Source organism: Enhydra lutris, unplaced genomic scaffold (assembly GCF_002288905.1).
Source record: "Enhydra lutris kenyoni isolate GAN:26980312 unplaced genomic scaffold, ASM228890v2 scaffoldscaffold31, whole genome shotgun sequence".
Taxonomy (NCBI): Eukaryota; Metazoa; Chordata; class Mammalia; order Carnivora; family Mustelidae; genus Enhydra; species Enhydra lutris.
Window position 1 is genome coordinate 20118319 of NW_019154115.1, and position 25084 is coordinate 20143402.

At 41.9% G+C, this 25084-nt stretch overlaps 1 protein-coding gene and 1 pseudogene across 3 annotated transcripts in view; both read left to right on the forward strand.

The window, feature by feature from the left end:
• On the forward strand, positions 1-345 carry LOC111153126 (annotated as a pseudogene).
• Positions 346-2964: 2619 nt separating this feature from the next.
• LOC111153163 (mitogen-activated protein kinase kinase 5) overlaps positions 2965-25084 on the forward strand; it is a 267166-nt gene continuing 245046 nt past the window's right edge. For all 3 annotated transcript variants that reach the window (XM_022511975.1, XM_022511977.1, XM_022511976.1), the window contains exons 1-3: positions 2965-3667; positions 10029-10077; positions 23789-23856. In XM_022511975.1, coding sequence (XP_022367683.1) covers positions 3533-3667; positions 10029-10077; positions 23789-23856 — 252 coding nt within the window. In that variant the 5' untranslated portion in view covers positions 2965-3532. The remainder of the gene's footprint in view (positions 3668-10028; positions 10078-23788; positions 23857-25084) is intronic.

Genomic DNA, 25084 nt, shown 5'->3' on the forward strand with positions numbered 1-25084 from the left:
ATGGTCCAGTGTTTGACATACTGTCACAGGCTGTCCTACAATACAGCCTTCAACAAAAGTAGGCTGTCCTGAACCCCTGGTAATAGAATCATTTACAACAAGGTTGGGAAAGCACTGAATCCACATGTAGCGTGTGCCCAAGCTGACTTCGAGGATTTCGTGTTGTGAGACCTAAAGGTTTCCTTGTCTAAAAGAGAAAAACATGTCAGCAGGGTCTACGGTGCTTCCATGTCTGCTAAGTGTGTTCGAGAAAGGGTCAAGCTTGCTTTCCTTACCAAGGAGCAGAAAATCATTGTGAAAGTGTTGAAGGCACAAGCACAGAGTCAGCTAAAAAAATTTTTTTAAAAAGCTGTTTTTGGTAATAAAACAACACCACCACCAAAAAAGATGTGCAGAATGTGAGGCAGTGAGCCACCTGGATACCAAGGCTAAGAGCAATCCATGCAGGGGGAATGGCAAATGCAAAGGCCCTGAGGTAGAATGCCTGATGTGTTCAGGGAACAGTGAGAAGGAGACTGGTGTGAATGAGGGAGAGTGGTAGGAGATGAGGTTTGAGGGTCCAGAAAGGGAGCAGAATGTGTAGGGACTTCAGTTTTTACCCTGCACAAGTTAGGAAGCCATCTAGAGAATTTTAACCAAAGGAGTGACTTGATCTAACCTTGGCAACTGGGTTGAGAATAGAGTAGTGGCAAAGGTGGAAACAAAAGGTTAGGAGACACGTGCAATGAAAGTTTGGACTGGGGTAGCAGCTGTGAAGTGGTAGGAAGCAGTCAGACTCTGGGTTAAGAATTCTAGTTGAGAGCAAGGTAAAAAGAGATGAAAGAAAACCTCTGTGATTTACAATAGCAAAATGTATTTTCATCATTAAAAAAAAATCACTTTACAACATCAACCATAAATAACTCACTTTAAAAATGGGCAAAAGGGGAAGCCCAGGTGGTGCAGTTAAGTGTCCAACTCTTGGTTTTGGCTGGGGTCATGATCTCAGGGCTGTTTGACAGAGCCCTTTGTTGGGATCTGTGCTCAGTACTCAGCATGGACTCTGTTTGAGATTCTCTCTCCCTCTCTCTCTGCCCCTTCTGCTCATGATCTTTCTCTCTCAAACAAATAAATAATTTTTTTTTTTTTTAATGGGCAAAGGGGGGCACCTGGGTGGCTCACTGGGTTAAGCCTCTGCCTTCGGCTCAGGTCATGATCCCAGGGTTCTGGGATCGAGCCCTGCATTGGGCTCTCTGCTCGGCAGGGAGCCTGCTTCCCTTCCTCTCTCTCTGCCTGCCTCTCTGCCTACTTGTGATCTCTGTCTGTCAAATAAATAAATAAAAAATCTTTTAAAAAAATGGGCAAATGAATGAAATAGATAGCTCCCCAAAGAAGATATAGAAGTGGCCAACAGGCACATGAGAAGATGCTCCGCATCACTAATGACTAGGGAAATGCACATTGAAACCCCAGGGAGATACCACCTAACATCCAAAAGGACGGCTAACATAAAAAATACAGAAGATAACAAGTGTTGGTGAAGATGTGGAGGTATTGGGACCTTCGTGCACTGCTGGTGGGAGTGTAAAATGGTGCAGTCATTGTGGAAAACAGTATGGTGGTTCCTTAAAACATTAAAAAGAGAATTACTATATGATCCAGCATTTACACTTCTGGGTATATACCGATCCAGAAAAATTCAAAGTACAAATTGAGTTGGTTTTCCCCATAGTACTATGAATTAAAAAGCCGTTTAACAAATGATAGGTTCATAGAAAATCTCTAGTTTCATGGTCTATTTTCTCAAATGATAGGAAAGAACTTTCAATGAAACGTACAAGGGGGCCTTCAGCACACTGTTTACTTTTCAGGGGACTAAGGGCAATTACAGAATATCAGAATATCTGGAGCATCTGATTAAGTGAATTTCTACCTAAGCTATTAATCTACAATAACTAAAAAGAGATAATGTATCTCCTACACGGACTTTCAAGTTAAATATAAAAGAAAGGCAGAGAAAAATACGCACAACATTTTTTGGTATTATATTGAAATTAATCAACACTTAAATTATTTGTCCTCTCGAGTGAATAAACTATCTGAGTGTTAGGGAGAAAATGTCACTCCTCTCCCACTGAATTTATATAAAATTCAGCACCCAAAGTAAAGCGGCATGTGCACCTTCATTAGGCGATTATGGACAAACCTACAGGTTGCAATTTGTAAACAAACTTTTATCTAGGCACCATTGATCACCACAATTGTGCACTTTAATATCTGAGGTTAACAGGCATTTAAAAACAACCCAGGGTTATTGCTACTGCCTGAGATATCATCGATTGCTTAAACATTGCTATCGAGTTGAAAATTTACGGACGAGACTATTTTCTGCAACGACTTATTAAGAGGACATGATGCCACTCCTGCAGCTGATCCCTGACAGTTGAACTCTTGGCGGATTTTTTTTTTTTTTTAACTGTTGCTTTTGTACAGAGAGCTGTTTGCTATTTCAGGGCAATTGTGGAGTTTAAAAGAAAGGGATTCATACACTCTTTGCTAATGTGAGTGGAAGACGACCTTCTGCATCTGCGGCGTGGAAGAAGGAAGAGAAAGAGAGAACCACTTTTTGAGTTCTTGCTGATTTGATGCCTTTAACGAGGGTCGGAAAAGGCAAGGAGCTTCACTCGATCGCCGGGGCCGTACACAAGGCGACAGAAGTCTCCGCGTGGGGAAGCCCTGCGGACCCTCATCCTCCTCCCCGCACTTGGCGCGCACTCACTCCTTGGTCCAGCCCGCCCGGCCGTGGGGGCGGGGCTGGTCGGGAGCTGCCCTCTTCCAACATGGCGCCGCGGGAGGCGGGTCCCTCTCGCCCACTCCCGGAGTTCCGGTGCCGCGCGTTTTGGTTCCGGAGTAACAGTGCCCTCGCCGCGCCTTCCTGCTCCTCCTCCTCCTCCCGCCGCCGCCGCTGCCGCCGCAGCAGGAACGTTCGGCCTGCGGCGGCCGGGGTTGAGCCCGTGCGCGCGGCGCCCTCTGACTCGGGGTGGGGAACAGGACTCGCTGTCCCGTCCTCTGGCGGAAGGCCCTCCCACAGCTGTCGCGTGCTCTGGGGGCCCCGGGGTTCCTTCCAAACAGTCCCCGACTGAGTCCCCTCCAGTCGGGGACCCTCCACTCTCCACTAAGGAGGAGTGGACACCTGCCGCTCTGCCTCCCTAAAACGGGGTCGTGCCCTCACACCCACACGGAGGGCAGAGAGCTTCACGATCCCGTTTCGTCCAGTTTTCCAATCCAGAACCTTCTGATCTCCGCTAGGTTCTAAGGGCCCCTGCCTCCTGCCCCGTCCACGCTCATAGGGAGGCAGCCCCCGACCCCAGACAGCCTGGGTCTGGCTCGGTCCCTGCGGGCTACTTCCAGACCACGCCTTCTCTCTACAACACCCCCGCCCACGACCCTCTGTGTTCTTCCCCTCGCTCCCCTTGTCACCTCTTGGAGCTCTTGCTTAACCCGGATCCAGTGGGTACCTCCTGCCTCAGGATGTGAGCCCCTGTAACCTGTAATGCTGTGGCTGGCCCTTGGCCCCTTCCATGCCATGGAGAACCAGGTGCTGGTGATTCGTATCAAGATTCCAAATAGTGGCGCGGTGGACTGGACAGTGCACTCCGGGCCGCAGTTACTCTTCAGGGATGTGCTGGTGAGTGGTAATCTCAGTCTCCAAATCCCATTGAGGAGGGCACAGGGATTTGTGGGGTAGATAGCGCCCTAACCACTGAATCTGAGTCTGGTGGCCCAAGCTAGTGAAGGTGGCCATTGCTGGCCTCCTGTGAGGGCAGTTTTATTGCTTCAGCGACAGGCATTGATTAATTGCATGGACTGAAATCTGGCAATTGTGCTAGGCCCTGGGGAAATAGAGATGAATCAGATTGAACCCCTGCCCTCAAGGAGCTCACAGCCTGGACTGGGACCTACACATAGAAGCAACCAAGTGGATGCAAAAAGCTGAATCTGGAAGTTTTTTCCCCAAGTGTTTCTCGGAATGTCCCTGGCCAGATTCCAGCCATGCCTTTCTACTGAGTTCCCTGAACTTGGCGACTACTGGGGAAAGGGAAACTAGGCAGCTTGAATTTACCATGTTTCAGCAAACCTAAGGTGTCATTGGTTTGAAGATACTATTTTAGGTACCACTCAGAAAGAAAAAAAATACTGCCCGTTAAACTGACCCGCTCGCTGCACATAAGAAAGTATTCGCCCCATTTCAGAGATGCTAACGTTGGGGGAACGGGTGTGTCTTGGAATCAATGCAGTGCCATTACTCTCACGATATTTGAATGTATTGCAAAGAAAGTCATGGGATGTGAGAACAGAGTGTAACCTTGGCAGTGGCCTCTTGAAACCTCTTACCTTTCTTGAGATAGTTACTGGGGAGTAGTTAGGCAGAATGGCTTTTCCTGTGTTGCTCGTGAGTGGGAGTGTCAGTACCACAACTCAGATTTCCTTACTTAGTAATTTTTTTCCACATGCTGCACTGCCATTTCTCATCTTTTAGCACACATTTGAGATAGCCAGAGTGCACTGTGCCCATTTTATATATTGAGTAATTGAGGCATGAAAAGCCGAACCTAACCCAGAAGCATGTGGCAGGTACCAGATCTACGGTGCAGTTTACCTGCAAGGTAAGATGGGGTGGAGCAGAGGTTCCTGGTAGGAGGGAGATCTCTGATGTGATTTTTTTTTTTTTTTCATAGTCGTAGGTGACTCAATCAAAATTTGATTCCTGTCCCTACATTTTGAATTCTGGATTTCCTGACCACCCAGAACATCACAGATTTTCAGGTGTCTGGACCAGGAGTCCCAAAGCTGGAATGAGCCAGCAACTTCCAGTCTTGTACACCAAATGTTGGCCTTCTCTTTGCTTCTGGAATTCACACACTCACATGTTTATAGATTTCCTCCCTTATAACAAGGACCAAACTTTTTAGCATGGTCCTCTAGGCCCTCTAGGCCTACCTGGACCAGCTCCATCTCCACTACACCCCTGGGAGCATCACGTGCTCCAGGTACACAGATCTAACCTTGAGTTCGCTCAGGCTGTCTGCACTCCACCTCTTTCTTCAGCTGGCCAACTCCTGCCTGTTGTTCAGAGCTCAGCTTCACTTTTCCTCTACCTTAGTCTTGGCTATGTGCCCATCCTCTGTGTTTGCACAGCTTCGTTCCAGCAAAGGTCACGGGTTTTGTCACAGTTTTGTCTATCTCTTCCACTAAAATGGTAAACTTCTGGAGGAGATGGATGTTTCTGTCTCCCCTCTGTTTCTGGAGCTTTTTAGCATCCCAAAATATTTGTTCAAATATTTCAAAGGGAGTGTCAAAGAAGATGCGTGCAGTTATGGTTTTGTGGGCCAGTCTACTAGGTTTTGAATCTAGAAACATGGGTTTAATTGCAGGCAGTCCCACTAACTAGCCAAGTCACTGTCTCTTTTAGCCTCAGTTTCCTTACTTGTAAAATAGGGACGATACCTGTCCTCAAGACTTGCAAAGATTAAGTGAGATCGTGCCTGTGATGAGAAAGATGTGAGCTTTCTTTCACTTTCCTCTTTTGAAATAACAGAAGGTATTATTTAAAATAGAATGGTGTGGGGCACCTGGGTGGCTCAGTGGGTTAAAGCCTCTGCCTTCGGCTCAGGTCATGATCCCTGAGTCCTTGTCTGCTCGGTGGGGATCCTGCTTCCCCCTTTCTCTCTGCCTGCCTCTCTGCCTACTTGTGATCTCTGTCTATCAAATAAATAAATAAATAATCTTTAAAAAAGATAAAATAGAATGGTGCAATGTTTAAAAACCCAAACTCTGGGCCAAACTCCCTGAGTTTAAATTGCAAGTCTTACCAGACTCACCTGGGCTAAGTGTCTCAGTTCTTCATGTGTTTAAAAAAAAAAAAAAAAAAAAAAAGTGGAGGGTGGAGGATAAAAATAGTGCCCATCTGACAGAGTAGAAGGACTACTGGAGTTGATATACATAAAGCACTTAGAACAATCTGGAATGTAGTAAGCGCTTTTATAAGTATTGTTAAAATATAAGGGACAGGGCCTGAGTCTTGCTTCTCAAGCATCTCTCAATGGTTCCTTGCCTCCAGGCTGATAGGCCTTAAAGTAAACTTTGCACAAACGATCCCACCATCTAGAGCTCAGAGTGCCATGTGTTTTCACACGTGCGTGTGCGCAGGTAAGCCCAGGAGGAGCATGCTTTCTCAGGAAGGCTTGATGAAGGGCTCTTAGCAATGTGTGCTGTGCTCTCTCTTGCATTCCTGAGAGCAGGCTCTGTGAACTGTGTGCCCGGATCCTGGTGGACACCTGTGATCTCTTCTCTAGGGTCATCTTATCTCTTCCTCAAGAAATTGGCAAAAAACCAACAGATACCTCAGCATCTTTGGCTTAGACCCTTAAAATTTAAAGCCCAGTGAAATCTGGAAGCATCCCCTTTATCTAATATAACGCTTCACTCCAGTTTTCAAATGAAGGAGCATGAACCCCAGAGGGGGAAAATGCTCAAGCCACACAGCTTGTTTTGGGCTGCACCAGCCACAGAAGCCAGAAGCAGCCTGTGGTCCCCGAGGCATTTGTACCTGAGCGTGTTTTGGACGTGGGGTTGTGGTTGAGGGCTCTTGTCACAGCTCTATCAAGCAGCTGGGAGACTTTTGAGAAGTCACCCCACTTCTCTGGGGCTTTGTCCTGCATCTGAATAATTAGGGGCTGGCTGCAGTGTGAAGGAGGCCTACTGGTCTCCGAGGGCAGAGACATTTGGTGATCTGTTTTTCAGCTTTCTGTGTTCTGTTTCTTGTAGAGACAGCCCCCAGTTTTGGTAAGATTGTGCAGGAGATCTCAACTAGGCAGTGGGAGGAGAGGATGTTCCTCTTAATCCTCTTGCTGTGTGAACCCTGTCTCCTAAGTCCCAGCTCAGATCCCCTCATCTGTGAAATTTTTCTCTAAACTGAGCCTTTGATTTTTTTCCTGCCTCCTGAGTTAGCAAATACTTGGCTATTTATGTCTTTTGTTTGGCTCTTATCATACTGTGAGTGCCCTTTTGTTACTCTTTTAGGTTTGTCTTTATCTCTGTGACCACACCAGCATCTTCCTGAATCTTACTCTTCTGTAGCCTACAGCTTTTGTGATCTTTTTAGTCCAGGCATGTTGTAGATGCTTAATTATACTTTTGATCCATCACATAGTTGATGGATTTATTAAAAGCACAGAGAAGAAAAGGATCAAGAAATGATCACCATAGGGGCGCCTGGGTGGCTCAGTGGGTTAAAGCCTCTGCCTTCAGCTCAGGTCATGATCCCAGGGTCCTGGGATCGAGCCCCACATTGGGCTCTCTGCTCAGCAGGGAGCCTGCTTCCCCTCCTCTCTCTCTCTGCCTGCCTCTGCCTACTTGATATTTCTGTCAAATAAATAAATAAATAAAATCTTTAAAAAAAAAAAGATATTTAAACTTAAGTTTTCTTTTGAAAACTTCTTTAGGTAAATGTTATGTTGAGACTTAAGATGGTTTTTTTTGGGGGGGGATAAGTAACTTAAAATATAACTGGAAAATATACATAAAATTTTGAAATGTGTCCTGCTTAGAAATGACCAGTAAGTATTACCTAATTTTGAAGCTTTTTAGCCCTTTGGCATCATAAGCCCCACTTTCTTTGCTTTAACAAAACAAGGTGGTTGGTTGTACTCACATGATTCTCATGATTCTCTCAAGCAAATTTGCTTTTTCTTTCTCCTTTTCCCCACGTTAGGTGTAAAAGCTGTGGGGCTCCTTATTTATGTTGATGGGCAAAGGACACCATTGCTGCCAGGCGAGGTTTCCAGCTAGTTATTAGAAATTTGCTGTTTGATGGGTTCTGCTATTCGTAAGTAGGAAGTATCCTGAATTAGTCTGCTGTTACTATAGCGTTCACGTCTCCAGATTGAGATGATCAGAGTTCCCTTGAAGTAACCAGAGGTAACCTCAACTTGGAGCATAAGGGCTGGAGTCCCCCAAGTTGTTTTTAACAACACTACCAGCTAGCAAAGGCCCTCAGTAAATGCTGTGGAAGGAGGATGTAAGTGAATGAGTGACCATCCACCAGTCCTTGGGTGCTGAAATTTAGGGTTTCGTTGTGAGGTAGGCTTTGTAACGTTCCAGTAATAATGACTTGTTATATTTAACAGACGCTCATGTAGCACTTCCCCTGTGCTAGACACTCTTCTAAGCATTTATAGATATGAACTCATTTAGTCCTGTGAGGTACGTACAATCACGATCTCAGTTTACACAGAAGAAAACGGAGGCACAGAGAGACTCAGTCTCTCCGCTAGTGAATGGCAGAGCCATGGTCCAGCCTTAGCACTTTGGCCCTGGTCCACATACTCAAGCTTTACACTAGCTGCCTGTAATCTTTATTCCATACTCGCTCTACAGTTTCCATTTACTTGTCAATAAATACTTTCTACCTGTAAGTGTGCAGAATTTCTTTAACACTAAAATTTTTAAAAAATACTTCCTCAGAGGGACGCCTGGGTGGCTCAGTTGGTTGGACGACTGCCTTCGGCTCAGGTCATGATCCTGGAGTCCCGGGATCGAGTCCCGCATCGGGCTCCTGGCTCCACGGGGAGTCTGCTTCTCTCTCTGACCTTCTCCTCACTCATGCTCTCTCTCACTGTCTCTCTCTCAAATAAAAAAAAAATAAAATCTTTAAAAAAAAAAATACTTCCTCAGAGTTGATGTTTCATTGGCTAAGACTAGAGTCAGAAGGAAAAAAAATTCATCTCCTTTGGCTCTAATGAGCGAGGACTGCCTCAGATAGTTCTCTTTGATCAATTTTATATGCACAGATTTATTTTGCAGGGAAAAAAAAAAAGGCACTTAGAGGCAAGGCTATTATGCAAATTTCCACTGCAGCAAAAGCTTCAGAAGAACTGCCTTTAGAAGGAAGTTGCAGCCCCCACCTCTGCCCAGTGCCCCGCTTGGGAGGGCTGTGGGCTCCCTGCTGAGAACTACTGCAGGTGGCTGACAAAGCCGGCTGCCTGGTGCCAGTTCCTGGCAGAGCCCAGGAGGGACGTGGTGGCCGAGCTCCCCAAGAGCGGCGAGGTTTGCTGACCATTTGGGTTAGGCTGGACGTAATGGAGGGTCACTTTTCCCAGAACTGGCTATTTCTTGAAGATGTTCCATGCCTCTTTAACTAAGCTGTCTCTGTAGACTGATTTTCAAGATTGCAGCTTTATGCGTTCATGTAAACATTGACATCAGATTATGTACCTTAGACAACATTTTTTTGTAGGCTAGATTCACTCTATTGCGGTGTCATTAAATGTATGTTTTCTAGTGCGTAAGAGTATAGGTTGATAAAAATTGTTTGTATCACATGTGGCGTTATAGGTTAATATCATCATTGGAATAATACATCACGGAAACTTGTTTTTCTTAACTCTTTGCACAATGAATCCAAGGCGAGAGGTTGCTAGTTACGTATCAGAAACTGCATTTGTTGTCTACAGTGTGCTAGTTTAACATGTTTATTATTTAAGTTAATTCTTTCATTACCCCTGTATTACTAGACCCATATTGAAAGATAATCAAATAGAGACTCAGAGAGGTTAAGTTATTCGTTAGCAGTCACACAGCTAGTTAAGTACAGAGCTGAGGTTCAAACCCAGGCTAGTCTGACTCCTAAACACCTTTCTATTGGTAGTATATTCCACAGCTTTCCAAGAACAAACTGTGTGTGTGTGTGTGTGTGTGTTAAATGCACAAATAGTGTGTATACGCTGTTGAATCAAGAGTGAAAGATTGTGATATTAATACAGAGTAGATTTGGTAAAAGAACTGCCTCCCCCCAACCCACCTCCAAATAGAGATGTAAACTCTGGGCTTACATTTCTGGGCCAAGTGTGATTGTGAACTAATGTTTTTATAGTTTATGCCAACATTTCAAAAATCTTTTCCAGGTTCTCATATTTCCTCTAGGATTTGCCACATGTTAGCAATAAAGAAGATGGCTAATTGTGTTTCTTTATTCTCTCTTTGTTTAGGATGTGATAGGCCAGGTTCTGCCTGAAGCAACAACCACAGCATTTGAATGTAAGTCTGGCTCGTATACTTTCTTGACTGTTTCTTTCTGCAGTAATTTTTCAAAGGGTTTATGGGTTGCATGACTTTAGAAACTGACAAAAATGGGTTATTTATGATCATCATATGGTACATTTAAATATTTATAAATTAATGCAAGTTTAATGATGATACTGAACTGAGTAATATTTTCTTATTTAATCATATCTTGGGTGTGCATATTTCTATAATATAGCTTTAATTACCAACATGACCTTTATCTGCTCTTGCTGCTCACTGTAATAATATTGTGGGACAAAATGAAACGTGTAAACTACCTGTAGGCCAGTGATTATTGATTAAGAGATTGTAATCCATTGCTGCTTTAAAACAGCAACAGAATAGAGCTTTTAGGTGAGCATTGCTTGGAATGATTCTGTTTCATGGGGCTTGGCCTGGCCGGTACATGATGACAGGAGCCCTTCAGGTCTTGAGTCCCTCTATCTTACTACCCACCCCCGCCCCACAGTCGGTTTGGGGGATTGGGAAGGGCAGGATGGATTAGAAAACTAGTTTTGACATGAGCCGGTCATTGCAGGGGGTGTTAGGTTCTGGGAATGTTAAGATGAGAGTTTAGTTCATGGAAAGGGGCTCTGGTGTGGAGAGGGATAGGGTAGGATTTTTAGCTGTGGTTCCCGTCTTTTCTTTTGAAGGTGAGGGCCACTTCTCCGTGAGAAGATATATGGCTTCTCCACGTTCTGGTATACTTGTTGTTCTTGGTTTTTAGCAGATGGTTAATGGCAGTGAGTACAGTGTCCTCTCTTTCACCGATGTTCTCTCTGGAGGACAATTTGACAGGACTTACTACCGAAATATAAAATGTGCAAAACCTTGGCTTCAGCAGCTTCACATCTAGGAAGCTGTTCAGCAGAAATACTTGCTCCTGTGTTGAATACCCTTCAAACAGACTATCCTCGTGCAATTATTTAGTTTTATTTTTTTTAAAGATTTTATTTATTTATTTGACAGACAGAAATCACAAGTAGGTGGAGAGGCAGGCAGAGAGAGAGGAGGAAGCAGGCTCCCTGCCGAGCAGAGAGCCCGATGCGGGGCTCGATCCCAGGACCCTGGGATCATGACCTGAGCCGAAGGCAGGGGCTTTAACCCACTGAGCCACCCAGGCGCCCCTGTGCAATTATTTTTAATAGGAGAAAATTGGAGGAAAGCTAAATGCCTAGAATAGTGGATTAATAAGTTACCCATTATCTGAAACAGCAACCAACTGAACAGCAGCTAAAGAGAATGAGTTAGGATTTTATGCGTTGGCCTGAAAAAATTTCCACGATATTTTGTTGAATAAACAAATAGTATGTTATGGTATGAGCCCATTTGGTAAAATAGCCAATCCCTCCACCTCCCTGCTTCTTGTCTGTATTGAGAGACAAGGATCTGAAGAGTGTCCACCCACAGTGCCTTGCAGTGGTTTCCCCTGGAGCGTGGACTTGAGGGTTAGAATGGGGAATGGTTGGCTAAATGAGCACACTTTTTCCTTTCTATATTTCTCTATTATTTGAATATTTTCAACAATCATTCCGTGTATTTAAAAGTCACTTATGTAGAACTCTTAAAATAATCAATATTTTATTAACCACCCTGGACTCTATTTACTGTTGAAAAATGGTACATGTATCTGAAGTACATATTAGTGTTGCAAGCTTTTCAGACCCTTTTTAATAAGTCTCTGGTGGTGCCAAGGGTTTCATGGACAGGCTGATAGTAAACATCTGTCCCTGTTGCCAGGTGATGTGCTAAGAACATTCCATGGTTATCTCATTTAATTTAACCTTCACAAGATCCCCATGAAGTACTTTGAAGGACTTTTTTTTTAAATTTAGTTTTATTTTATTTAAATTAAGTTAGTTAACATATGGTGTCTTATTAGTTTTAGAGGTAGAGTTCAGTGATTTGTCAGTTGTATAGAACACCCAGTGCTCATTCCATCCAGTGCCCTCCTTCATGCCTGTCACCCAGTTATCCCATTCCCCCGCCTCCCTCCTCTCCAGCAGCCCTCAGTTTATTTCCTGATTAAAAGTCTCATATTGTTATTAGCTCCATTTTAGTTGAGGAAAGGACATCTCCGCTAAGTAGCTTGCTCACAGTCTAGTGAGTGGTGAAGTGAACTTTCTCATGTGGACTCCAGAGCATATATACACTCTCAGCCACTTTTGATACTTGTTCTGTGTGTTGTAATCATTCTTGAAGTCACTTACTCTGATTGTTCATAAGTGTAGCAGAAAAGAAGTGTGTTAAGTATTTTTTACATAACTTATGGGTTTATATGACTTGGAAGTTTACATGGCTTATGGGTTTACATGGCTTATGGAACAACTCTTGAATAAATAAAGCTTTAATCAAAGAAATATTTAGGGTAATATAATTAATACTGAAAAGTATATCTAACACTAGGAGAAAAAATATTTAAATTTCTATGTTTAAGTTCTTAGAGATGTTGCTCCTTCTTTACTGAAAGGAGGGTAACAGCTCTGTACCCGTCTGTGTCTTGACCAGTTCTAGGCAAAAACAAAACCAAAACCAAACTCCCAAAACATAGATAAAATAGTAACAGTCCTTTGTTTCTTTAGCCTAGGTTAAAATCCTAGCCGGGCTCTTTTCGTGATTGCTCTAGGATGACCTTGTGTTCTGACCCAAAGATCTGAACTAGTAAGTGGAGTCTATGTAGAGGAAATACTTGGAAAGATGTAGTTTGTAGGCTAATTTGCTAACATTTTGGAGCTATGTCAGTGGTGTATAGCTATGATGGAACAACTCCCAGATAAATAAAACTTTGATCAAAGATGTATTTATGGTAATATGTTTAATATTGAAAAGTGTATGTAACACAAGTTGATTTCTTTTGCAAGAGATGGTATTGTATATAGTGATGAATTAAGCAACAAGAGAAAGGGTGTTGTCAAATTTACCAAGGAAATGAGTTGATAAGTGGAAAGGAGCGGGGAAGGTAATCGTACAGATTCTTCATTTCTGAGAAGTGCCGTCTATTGGCTGAGCCTCTGACCCCAGCCAGATGGGGTTAATCTCTCCCCACCTTTGCTAGAGCAGGTAACCCATTGGGCCCACCTTCCCATGAGCTATGTGCGTATTTCTCTTCCTCACTAGATTTTGAATGACTTGACAGGTACCATGTTTTATTTCACTCTTGTTCTCTTCTTAGTGCTTAGCTTAGTGCCTTGTGGGAACACCCTTGTTGAATAAAATGGAATGTTGTGTGTCCATATTCAGATGAGAATTTTAAAATTAATGTGACCTAAAGCCAAGTAAATCATTTGCTTCTTTTGGATTATTTGTGCTGTTGCATAGGCAAGGTATATAAACTGGCTGGTGGTGGACCAAATTCAGAATCCCACACTTGACTAGGCCCTCTGACCTAAGCGGGCAGAGGGTCTACAGTCACTCTCTTCTTTCCTGTTTCTGTTCCTGGGAATAGTGTTTTTGAGGGGAGTTAGGCTGGAAGAGGGGAGGCAGACCCATTTGTGCTGAATTCACCTCTTAGACCGATGGCCCTAAACCTTTTTCATCTTAGCCCTTTTAGGTCCTTTTGCCTTATAATTAGAGTGCAAATAACAATACTTTCCAATATCTAGTGTTTGATTTCCTTTTTAATTAAGAAGGTATAGATGATTTAAAAAAAGAGTTTAAACAGTGTAAAAATGAAAGGAAAACTAAAAGTCCCTATTTCCCCAGTTCACCATTTAACAGTTTCTTCCGTATCCTTATGAAAGTTTTCTCTGGATGTAATACACAGTAAACGGCAACTAATTTCCCCTGCCCCCACTTAGGGTGTCTATAGGACCTCTTTTGAACATCAATGTGCGCAAATCAACTTCAGTCTTTCGGATGACTACATTATACCTAATTTTATGGCTGTGGCTTCCTTTATTTGACCAACTGATAGACCAATCTTAAGTTGTTAGCAGTTTTTTAGTATTAGAAAAAATGCTGCAGTCAATGGTATTGCCTTATATCTTTCCACGTTGTGGAAATATATTTGTAGGATCAATTCCCAGGAGTTGGAACTACTGAGACAAAGAGTACCCCTGTTTTACATTTTAATAGCTATTACCATGTTGCTCTCTAAGGGTAGAACCAATTTACAGTCCTACCAACAATGTTTGAGAATGCCCATTTCTCCCTACCCTCACCAAATCTGGGTATATTTTTTATGAGCAAACTTCCCAGTCAATGTCAGTTTGAAGGGCAGAGGAGATTACTATGGTGTTGTTTTATTTTGTATCAGTTATAAGTGAGCTTAAGTATCTTTTCACTGCTTTTTCGGTCATACGTATTTCATTTCTGTGAACCATTTTGTCACCTTTGCCCATTTCTCTTGTAGATTGTGGGTTTTGAATTGATTTAAGGGCTTTCCAATATTGAGAAAATTGGGGCCTTGTCTTACATGTTAGAGCTATTTTTGTCTAGTTTACTGCTTTCTTTTCAACTTGCTTTGGTCTTTTTCCCCTCTTCTTTTTTTTCCATGGAGAAGGTTGAAGTTTTTACATGGTCAGATTTTTCATATTGCCCTTTGTGACTTCTGCATTTATGTCATTCTTAGGAAGATCTTCCATATTCCAGATATTGAAAAAACATTCATCCGTATTCTTTTTTGCTGTACTTTAATAGGGTTAAGCACACACATATTAGCTATGTATATAAAAACATACACTCATATGTGTATTAATGTGGGGTTTTTTTCCCCCTGAAAAGAGCCTGCATTTTTAATACAACTGTCCGAAGATTTTACATTTTTGTACCATCTCCAGTCTGTTTTGATGAAAGGAGGAGTCAGGTGGGGAATCCAACTTTATTCAAGCACATAGACAGCTGACTCTGTACCAGTTATTGAATAATTTGTCTTTTCCCAGATGTGAGAACACTCCTGAGACAAAGCTAAATTCCATTATCATAAAAGGCCTGTATGTTTGCATGTGTGGGCCCTACATATGCTGTAGGAGCTTGACATTCATATAGGCCCAGAGACCCCTGCTGATTTCCACAGTTTCATTAACAGATTAATGAGTGCACCAACAGACGAGGCGATACAAATCAGCTGTGCCCACTAATGAGTTTCCTGGATCTGTTACATGGGCTCCTCTCCTTGGATTATCTCTACACAGGTGACTGCAGCAAAGTGACTGTTGGGCTGGTGGCGCTGTGTGGTAAATTCTTACTGGTGACTTGAAAGATGCATTGTAAGTCTATATAGACAAGTGCTGATTTACTCCTATAAATACCATGTGGCCCCACTTTCCCATGGTATCCAACTGCACGTATTTTGGTCTGTAGCTTTCATAAGTATCTTTACATTGTCAAGCTGTGCCTCTGAGTTTTGGTTTGTAAGATATGGTTGTAGGATAAATCTTTATTTTATCTTTATCTTTCTTCAACCATGATCATTTTGCACTTCTCATTTTAGTTGTTTTATGAATTTCTGGAAGATTATTTTGGGAGGAAATTTTAAAACCAGCTCATCATTTTTAAAAAAATTTTATTTTTAAGTACTCTATACACCCAACGTGGGGCTTGAACTCATAACCCCAAGATCAAGAGTTGCACGATCCACCAGCTGAGGCAGATAGGTGCCCCCAGTTCATCATTTTAAATTTGGCATAATATGACCATTTAAAGCAAAATTGCAAATTATTTAAGTCATAAATTCCTTTTTTTTTTTTTTTTTTAGATTTTATTTATTTATTTGACGGAGAGAGAGCATAAGCAGGGGGAGCGGCAGGCAGAGGGAGAGGGAGAAGCAGGTTCCCCTCTGAGCAGGGAGCGAGATGTGGGGCTCGATCCCAGGACCCTGAGATCATGACCTGAGTTGAAGGCAGATGCTTAACTGATTGAGCCACCCAGGCGCCCATAAGTTTTAAATTCTTACAGCATAGAAAATCACTATTGCTGATTACTGGAGAAATACCTGTAGGATATACCCTTCATGTCCAAACAGCAAAGATAGTGTCATTAAGAATAGTTGGGTGACAACCCCTTTTTGCTTTGGAGAAAAGTCTTAATTATAAAATATTTGGAAATCAAATTATTTGGAAAAAATGAAATTTCATTTTCTTAAACTATAGTATGTGTAAAAGATAAGTGGTTGCTTATAATTAAAATTAAGTAGTTTAATAAAAAATTGTAACTCAAATAGTACCCAGTCTAAAAATTATTTAACAAGTTAAGAGTTAATTATGCTGATACTGAGACTATTTGAAGAGAGTTTTAATTTATTCAAATTTTGGTTTGCAGTATCATCCATGTACAAAGTCCAGATCCCTTTTAGTCTTAGGAGAATAGTAGCTTTATTAGTAGTCTTGTTATTTTGCATGCGAATTAAGAAGTTCAAGTCCTCATTCAAGTACCAGGCTAGTTGTTCCTGGAAGGCGCTATACAATACTGCCATTGTTGAGTCTCTAGAAGCCCTATCATAGTACCTGGCACATAGTAGACACTCAGTATGTTTCTGGAGTGCAGTGAATGGATAGTTGAAGGAATGAAGGACAAGCCTTCAAACCCTATATCTCATCCATCAGAAAATCCCAGTAGCTCTGGCTTTAAAATATATCCTGCATATGATGACTGCTCAGAATGTCATCTTGGTTTAGACCACCATCATGTCTCACATGGACTAGGACAGTGGTTTCTCCTAACTGATCTCCCTGTTTCTGCTTTTGCCTCCAAACAGCCTGTTCTGCACATAGCAGCCAGTGATCCTTTAAAAGTGAGATCACAACACTCAGCACCCTCCAGTTTCCATCTTACTCAGGAGTAAAAGCCAAGTCCTTAAAATGCCCACTGAGGTCCTGCCTTTTCTCGTCTGCCCCCAATTCTGCCACAGCGCTGCTTCTCTGAACTCCTCTCTTTCTCTCCCAGCTCTCATGCTGTGCTAGCTACTCTGCCTTTCTCTCAGTCTCTTGAACATACCAAGTATTCTACTCCAAAGTCTTTTCATTAGCTCTTCCTTCTGCCTTGAACACCTTTGCCCAGATACCTGTGCTGCTCACTTCCTTATCCCCTTCAGTCTGTCTCAGCTGGAGTGTAAGCTTCAGGAGGGCAAGGCTGCTATAGTTGCCATTGCCATATTTGTTGGAGAGAAGAAGGGAGCAAAGAAGTGAAGAAGGAAACAGGAGGCAGGGACGCGGAGCAAAATTAAAATTCATGGCCGAGACGATTTTGCCATAGAAACTGAGACTTCTGGTCCTGTCCACATCTTAGATGTCATACCTGAGAAGGGCTCTATAAACTTGACAACCTTTCTGATAATTTCTTGTTGAATGTCTTTTCTAACCTCCACTGTTGTGTTTGCATTTCTTTCCTCTTGTCTTGGGAAAATGCCTTTGCTGTAGTTCTAATTGACTCGCCTAGCACTGAAGGAGTGTGACAAATGACATATAATATATTGCCTTAACTTTCTGTTGCTCTTTGCAAAAACTGGGTTGTTTCTCCTGAAAGCCCATTTGAGCCCTGTCACTGCAGTGGGTGCTCTGTGGCTGAGAGCTCCGTGGTGTCTGCCAGGTTGCCTGCTGTTTACCTTGATAGGCACTGTTCTTGCCATTCGGACCGCCCCTTACCTGAGGCTGCCTCTCCTCTATTGGGCCTTTATGTTCCTCCTCTTGGTTTCTCTTTTGGATTGCATGTTGCTTCAAATAAAATTGCTAACAACATATGGCCTGTTATGATTCTCTTTTCCCAAATTCTGCCATTTTGTATATTTGTGACACACTGCAGATTTTGTGAAGATTGCTTCATAATATTTGTTTACCATCTGCTGCACTCTATTTGGTATCTTGCTAGGATTTTTTCCTCCATTTTAAGTGACATTAACAAAATCCAGCCAGTACATAGACTTTCTGGTTCTACTTTTGCTTCCCTAATGTGCTGGAAAATCATATTACTGTGCTCCAGGCAACTAGAGAAGTCTGGAATTCTCATTGTGAACCAGTGTATCAGATCTATTGCATACACCGACCCCCCGCCCCCTTGGTCATATCTAGTAATGCTTTTTTGGTCAGATGGTCAAGAACCTCTGTGTATAAGACAAAAAGTTCAAATTATTTTCTCTACTTCTCTTTACTTAGTACCACTACTTTCTAGTGTTCTTCAACAACATATTTATAACCTTGAAATTCTCTGTGCCACTTTAGTAAGTTTTTATGATCTGCAGTTCCATTTAGTGTTCATATTATAGCTAAGCGTTTGATAGGCAAATAGCCAGAGTCAGATGGAAGGGCTGTGTGTGTCCAGCTTTCAACAGAGAACTATTTTAAATTGTTGTTACACCACATTGCTTGGTAGGTCTTCCTACTTTATCCTTCAATACTTCTAATACCTGTCAATTTGTTGTCTTTATTTTAAAGATTATTTACATATTTGAGAGAGAGGAAGGGAGAGCACCAGTGAGTGGAGGGAGAGGCAGAGGGGGAGGGAGAGAATCTCAACCAGACTTCCCACTGAGTATGGACCCTGACTTGGGGCCTGATCCCACAACCCTGGGATCATGACCTGAGCTGAAACCGGGCTTTGGATGCTCAACCAACTGAGCCACCCAGGTGCCCCCCTTTGTCTTTATTTTAAAATATTTTTTTACAGCTTTATCGATATATAATTGACATATAACATTGTGTAAATTTGAGGTATACAACCTGCTGATTTGATACACTTATATATTCCAAACTGATTTCCACCATAGCGGTAGCTAACATATCTATCCTGTTATAGAATTGCCATTTCTTTTTTGTGGTCAGAATATTTAAGATTTACTTTCAGCAGCATTCAGATATATGTCATAGTGTTGGGCGCCTGGGTAGCACAGGCCTTTAAATGTCCAGTCTTGGTTTCAGCTCAGATCGTATCTCGGGGTCCTGGGATTAAGCCCCCTCAAAGGGCTCCATGCTCAGCACAGAGTCTGCTTAAGACTCTCTGCCCTCAAATGCAAGCTTTCTCTCTCTCTCTCAGACAGATAAATAAATCTTTTAAAAAGTATGTTACAGTGTTATTAGTTATAATCACCATGCTCTACATTAGATCCCCAAACCTTGTTATAACTAGAAATTCATACCCTTTGGCAAAAGCTCCCCATTTGACCCTGCTCCAGCCCCTGATAATTACACTCTGTTTTTCTAAGTTTAGCTTAAAAAAATTTATTTATTTATTTATTTATTTTAGAGGGGGAAGGGGCAGATAGAGAGAGAGAGAGAGTCCTGAGCAGATTCTGTGCACTGAGTACAGAGCCTGATGCAGGGCTTGATCTCATGACCCTGAGATCACAACCTTAGCCAAAACCAAGAGTCAGACACTTAGTCAACTACACCACCCAGGTGCCCTTAAGTATGGCTTTTTAAAATTTCACATATAAGCAGTATCATACAGTATTTGTCTTTTTCTAACTTACTTTACTTAGCATAATGCCCTCCACAGGGTTCATCTAAGTTGTTGCAAATGGCATGTGTCTTTCTTTTTCGTGGCCGAGTAATATTCCATTGTATATGTATACCACATCTTTAGTCATTCATCTGTTGGTAGACACCTAGGTAGTTTCCATATCTTGACTATTTTGCATAATGAACACAGAGGTTCATGTATCTCTTTAAGAGAGTGATTTGGTTTCCTTTGGATAGATGCTCAGAAATAGAATTGCTAGGTCACACGATAGTTCTATTTTAATTTTTTTGAAGAACCTCCGTACTGTTTTCCACAGTAGCTGCACCAATTTACATTCCCACCAGTAGTGCACAAGGGCTCCGTTTTCTCTACATCCTTCCCAACAGTTGGTGTCTCTTGTCTTTTTGTGATAGCCATTCTAACAGGTGTGAGGAGATAACACATCGTAGTTTTGATTTGCATTTCCCTGATGATGAGTGATGGCGGGCATTTTTCATGTGTCTGTTGGCCATCTGGATGTCTTTGGAATTTATTGTCTTTACAGACAAGTGTATTCTTACTTAAGTGTCAAGGCAAGTAAATGGTTTGACTGCCATCACAGGGACAGATAGCTTGGGTTTTGTGTTTTGGCAGGAATCATCAATCTTATAGGTGGGATTACTTTTCCAATTCAGTTTCCTCTTTGACAAGAATAGGAGTCTTCATTAAAACTACTGATCACAAATAGCAAAGAGTCTCTCAGTCACCCAAAGAGCAATTTGCAAAGAAAACCAATACCTGTATAAAATGGAGTCTCTTAATAATCCATAAGAACCATTAATCACTGTGTCATGTAAGTCTGATTTTATCCCCAGGCTTTATTAGAATGCCTTCTTCAAGTTAACTGAAATCTTTCAGAGTCAGAGGCATTATGGAACAGCACCAACACTTTATCCCTAGGTTGGGTATTTGGGCCTTTTGGCCTCAGTTTTCTGTCTACTTAGAACCAAGTGTCCTTATAGTGTTTCATAACTCTTTTTCATGGAACTGCTAGGCAAGAAATTCTGGTAGCTGACTTCCCTCACAGGTTTTTTGTTTTGTTTTATTTATTTTCCTGAAATAATCACTCAGAGATTTCATGGAATTCCAGAATCTTCTGTTTTAAGAAACCATTAAGGTTCAAGCTCTGGCTTTGAGAGCTTAGAGAACTCTTCTTTTGTTGTGTTATTTCTGATTGAGAGAGACTGTGAATTAAATGATTTTTCTGGAATCTGTGCCCTCTTTTCACAAGTTCTTTTTTTTTTTTTTTAAGATTTTATTTATTTATTTGACAGACAGAGATAATAAGTAGGCAGAGAGGCAGGCAGAGAGAGAGGGGAAGCAGGCTCCCTGCTGAGCAGAGAACCCGATGTGGGGCTCGATCCCAGGACCCTGAGATCATGACCCGAGCTGAAGGCAGATGCCTTAACCCACTGAGCCAGCCAGGTGCCCCTCTTCACAAATTCTAAAAAGAGTTTTCACCTGTTTTATTATACTCCAAACACTTCTTCATCCCTTATGAATGATACCTTTTTGAGGTCTTGTATATATTGAAATTTGAATATAAACAGTTCCTTTAGCCACTGTCTCTGTAGCTAGTTCTGGTGTAGAAATGAGAGTTACAAAAAGCTGCTTTATTCAGGCTGGAAATTTTACCAAGTTCAGGACTTCATCAAGAACAAATCCTTGTAGCCCACATCTAAATGGAGAATTTGACTTGCTTTTAAAACAAAAATGTGAAGTGTTTTCATGTGTGGCAATATGTAACATTACATCTCTTTATACTATATCAGTTTTTTCTTTGTTTCCTGCATTTGTAAGAAAACATTTTTGACTTAGCCTTGAAAATACTGGTTTCTAGAACTTATGTAGGAACTCCCCTTTGTTTCTGAAACTAGAATGGCGTTTCTTTTTTTTCTCCAATTTAGCTTTAATAGTGTCTACACCTCAGAAAGAAGGAGCTAAATTCCTATATAGTTTCTTATATATGTAATATTCTTAGGCCTCTGCTGTCTTTTACGAGAAATGACCACTATGTGCCTTTTATACTGAGAACAAGCAGCTCTTAGTAGAATAGAACAGTAGTGACTCTGGACAGCTCTTTCTTATGTAGCTATTTAAATGGTGTGACTTGATGATACTGATTTGCATTGAGTTCAGGAACTCTTTGGGAGTGAACCACGATCCAGGATCCAGGAACAAATGCTTTGGAGAGAAACCCCAGTGAAAGCAGTTGGCTTGATCACTGAGAATGGTTGGCTCGACTGCTAGTTTCTATCATGCTGTCAGATAGATTGTTATTGGCTGCTGGGAGGAAAAGGAAGTAGCATTTTGCTCTGCAATGGGCTAATTAGGAGAGAATACAAGCTCCCTCCTAGGGTTTCCATGGCCTGGCCACTGAGCAGGGGGATATCTTCAGAACTGCGGCTGGAGGGGCGCCTGGGTGGCTCAGTGGGTTAAGCCGCTGCCTTCGACTCAGGTCATGATCTCAGGGTCCTGGGATCGAGCCCCGCATCGGGCTCTCTGCTCAGCAGGGAGCCTGCTTCCTCCTCTCTCTCTCTGCCTGCCTCTCTGCCTGCTTGTGATCTCTCTCTGTCAAATAAATGAATAAAAAAATCTTTAGAAAAAAAAAAAAAAAGAACTGTGGCTGGATGGGAGGGAGGGCCGCTGAGATGTGGTGGGCAAAGATCCACGAGCTGGACTGAACTCCCCCTGTATTTTCGTGTAAGCTTGTTCTCTGCGTGACCTGAGATTTGTCTGCTTCTCCAGGCCTGGGATCAGGTTCTCTGCATCTGAGCAAATCAGCAATTAGATACTCAAGAGTGACCAAAACCAAATAAATAAATAAATAAATAAATAAAATAACACTGGCTGTTTAACAAGTACATCAGAGCTGCACCAGCTGAGAGCGAGCCTGCCCCTTCCAAGTTGCCCCCGGGAACATTGTTGGAGCATTCTTCCAACAATGCTACAAAATGCTCAAAATGTTTTTGGTATTTTTCTTTCAGCCGTATTTTTAGAACCTATCATATAGGCTGTTTTGTTGACAGATCTTTATTTTTAGAGGGATGAAGGAGCTAACTAAATATTTAGAAATAAACAAAAGTCATTCCAAGTCGTACCTGGCAGATAGCACAGGTGAGTGACCAGGCAAGCAGTTCCGTTTTGGGTTAAAAATGAGATCTGATAGGGTCATCACCTGGCTGGCTCAGTTGGTAGAACATGTGACTCTTGACCTCCGCATTGTTGGTTCGAGCCCCACTTTGGGTGTAACGTTTACTTCCAAAAAAAAAATTTTTTTCAAAAAAAAAAAAAAGAAGATCTGATATTTTCACACGGTCTCTCTTTGGGTTCTTAAAGCAGTTTTCAAAGACGTATTTCAAAACTATTTTGAACAGGAGAAGCATCATGGAAATAAGTTTCTGGATGTGGGCTGCTTGGGATGATGCAGTTATTCAAGTGTACGTGTTCTCCTTGTGTGTTTTGTAAAGTCTAATTATCCTCCAATTTTGAGACTATCAGATTTTTTCAAAATTGCATAAATAGCCATTTGAAGCCTGTTATAGTCAGAGTACCCCACAGAAGTGGAACTGTTTGGAAAGAGCAAGCGACCTACCAGATAGAATGGGTTATGGGGTTAACTGTGTTAAGAGTTGCTTTGCAAGTTAACCTTCTAGAAGCTCCCTATTCTTCTGTGGAAAGGGGATGGTAGTAATCCTGTCACATTGTTCACATCATAGGACCCTTGCGCAATTTTTAAGGAGATGTGGTGTCTGAAGCACGAATCATGGCGCTTTGTATGTAGTCATGTTCAATACACGTGGGCCATTTTTATCACGCTACTGTCACATGAGAGCTTGCCGGGGAGAGAGAAAGACCGGACAGAAAAGGGACAGGGTGCTGTGTGAGAAAGAAGGAAAGCACTCATGGTAGAACAAGACTGGCCTCCTTCAGTGTGTAACATTCTTCACACCAAACCTGTTTATTCACACTCCAGTGACACGTTAACCTAGATACAAGTCAAGCTTGATGTAAGCAGTATTTTAATTATTAGCTGTCCCAGAAATTTCTGGCTCTTTATCGAGACTGCTTATATTCTGAACAACAAAAAACCCCAGCAAAACAAACCAATAACCCCAACATCCTCAAAAACACGGTGTTGAAGATTTGGCTCTCACGTTGTGAAAAGCAGTTGTGTTACGTTTTCAGCTGACGTGGTTTTGTGCATTTAAACACTGCAAATCTCACCACTCGCACTGTGTTGCCTTTGAAACAGATGAAGATGAAGATGGTGACCGAATTACAGTGAGGAGCGATGAAGAAATGAAGGCCATGCTGTCCTATGTAAGTCGTCATAAAATTGTCACATTACAAGATGAGAATGTAAATGTCATATTATAATGTGTTGATGTAATCGTGGGCACTTTTTCTTGCATGGTGAAGATGTAAAAGTAAATCACAGCTACCATAACATTCTTCTGTAGGATGCGTAAGGGTTTTAAGGATTTCCTTACATGTTAAAGTTAAGGGCATTCTTTTCAAAAGACACTTACTGATCATATCATGAACATTAAGAATAATGCATCTTAATGACTTTTGCATTAGGTATGGTGCAGACTAAATGGACTATCAATTTCCTGTATTTTTTATGCAGTACTTAAAGTAACGGCTCATTAAAAATGAACCCCTGGGCTCTAAAAAATTTTTCAAAATCTACTTTCAACTGGAGATCTCTTTCACTCTTCCAAACAGACTGTAGTTAAATGTAGCTGCAGGCTCAGTATGGATACACGATTTTAAAATGTTATTTTATGCACTAACCACCCCCCTTTTTCTCCACCCTGAAATGAACCACAGGGTTACTTACTGAATGAGAGGGATTTGAATATATCCTGAAGTGACTTTTCTTTTGTGTTGCAAATTTCAGTGGAAATTTGCTTTAGCGTTTGTATGGGATGGAAGTAGATAAATGAGAGAAGACAAAAGGGTACACTCCTAAAACTTTAATACTAAGCCTGACAAGTCCTGCTATGATGAGGAGGTACAGCTTCCCTGAGCCCTGATTTGTGCTGGCCTCTTACTGTGTTACTTCCTCTTACTCCTTTTATTTTCTTTTATCCGAGTTTGTAATCTGCTTACGAAACCTTTTCTAGTGGCCGGGTATAGAGAGCGCCAGAGCACTGGACTCAGATCAGACCATGGCTCTCTGGCTTGCCGGCCTTAGGCAGAGCACTTAACCTTTCTAGCTACCGCTGCCACATCTGTCAATTATGGGTAATAATACTCCTTCTTTCTACTGCACAGGGTCATTGTATGATCAAATGGGATAATAGATGTGAGAGACCTTTGCAAAATTAAAAGTTCTAGACAAAGGCAAAGTGGTACAAAGGTGGAAATGATGGTATCAGGGCCCTTGCTTGTCCAGGAGACTCCATTCCTAGCCCACAGTGAGGTTGTAGGTTTTTGATGGACCTCAACTTCCACCAGAATACTGTTTCATTGTAACGAAGACTGTAAAATATCTGTAAGGTTTTCCGCCAATAGTTTTAATTTAGGGTAGGAGGAAAGAGAA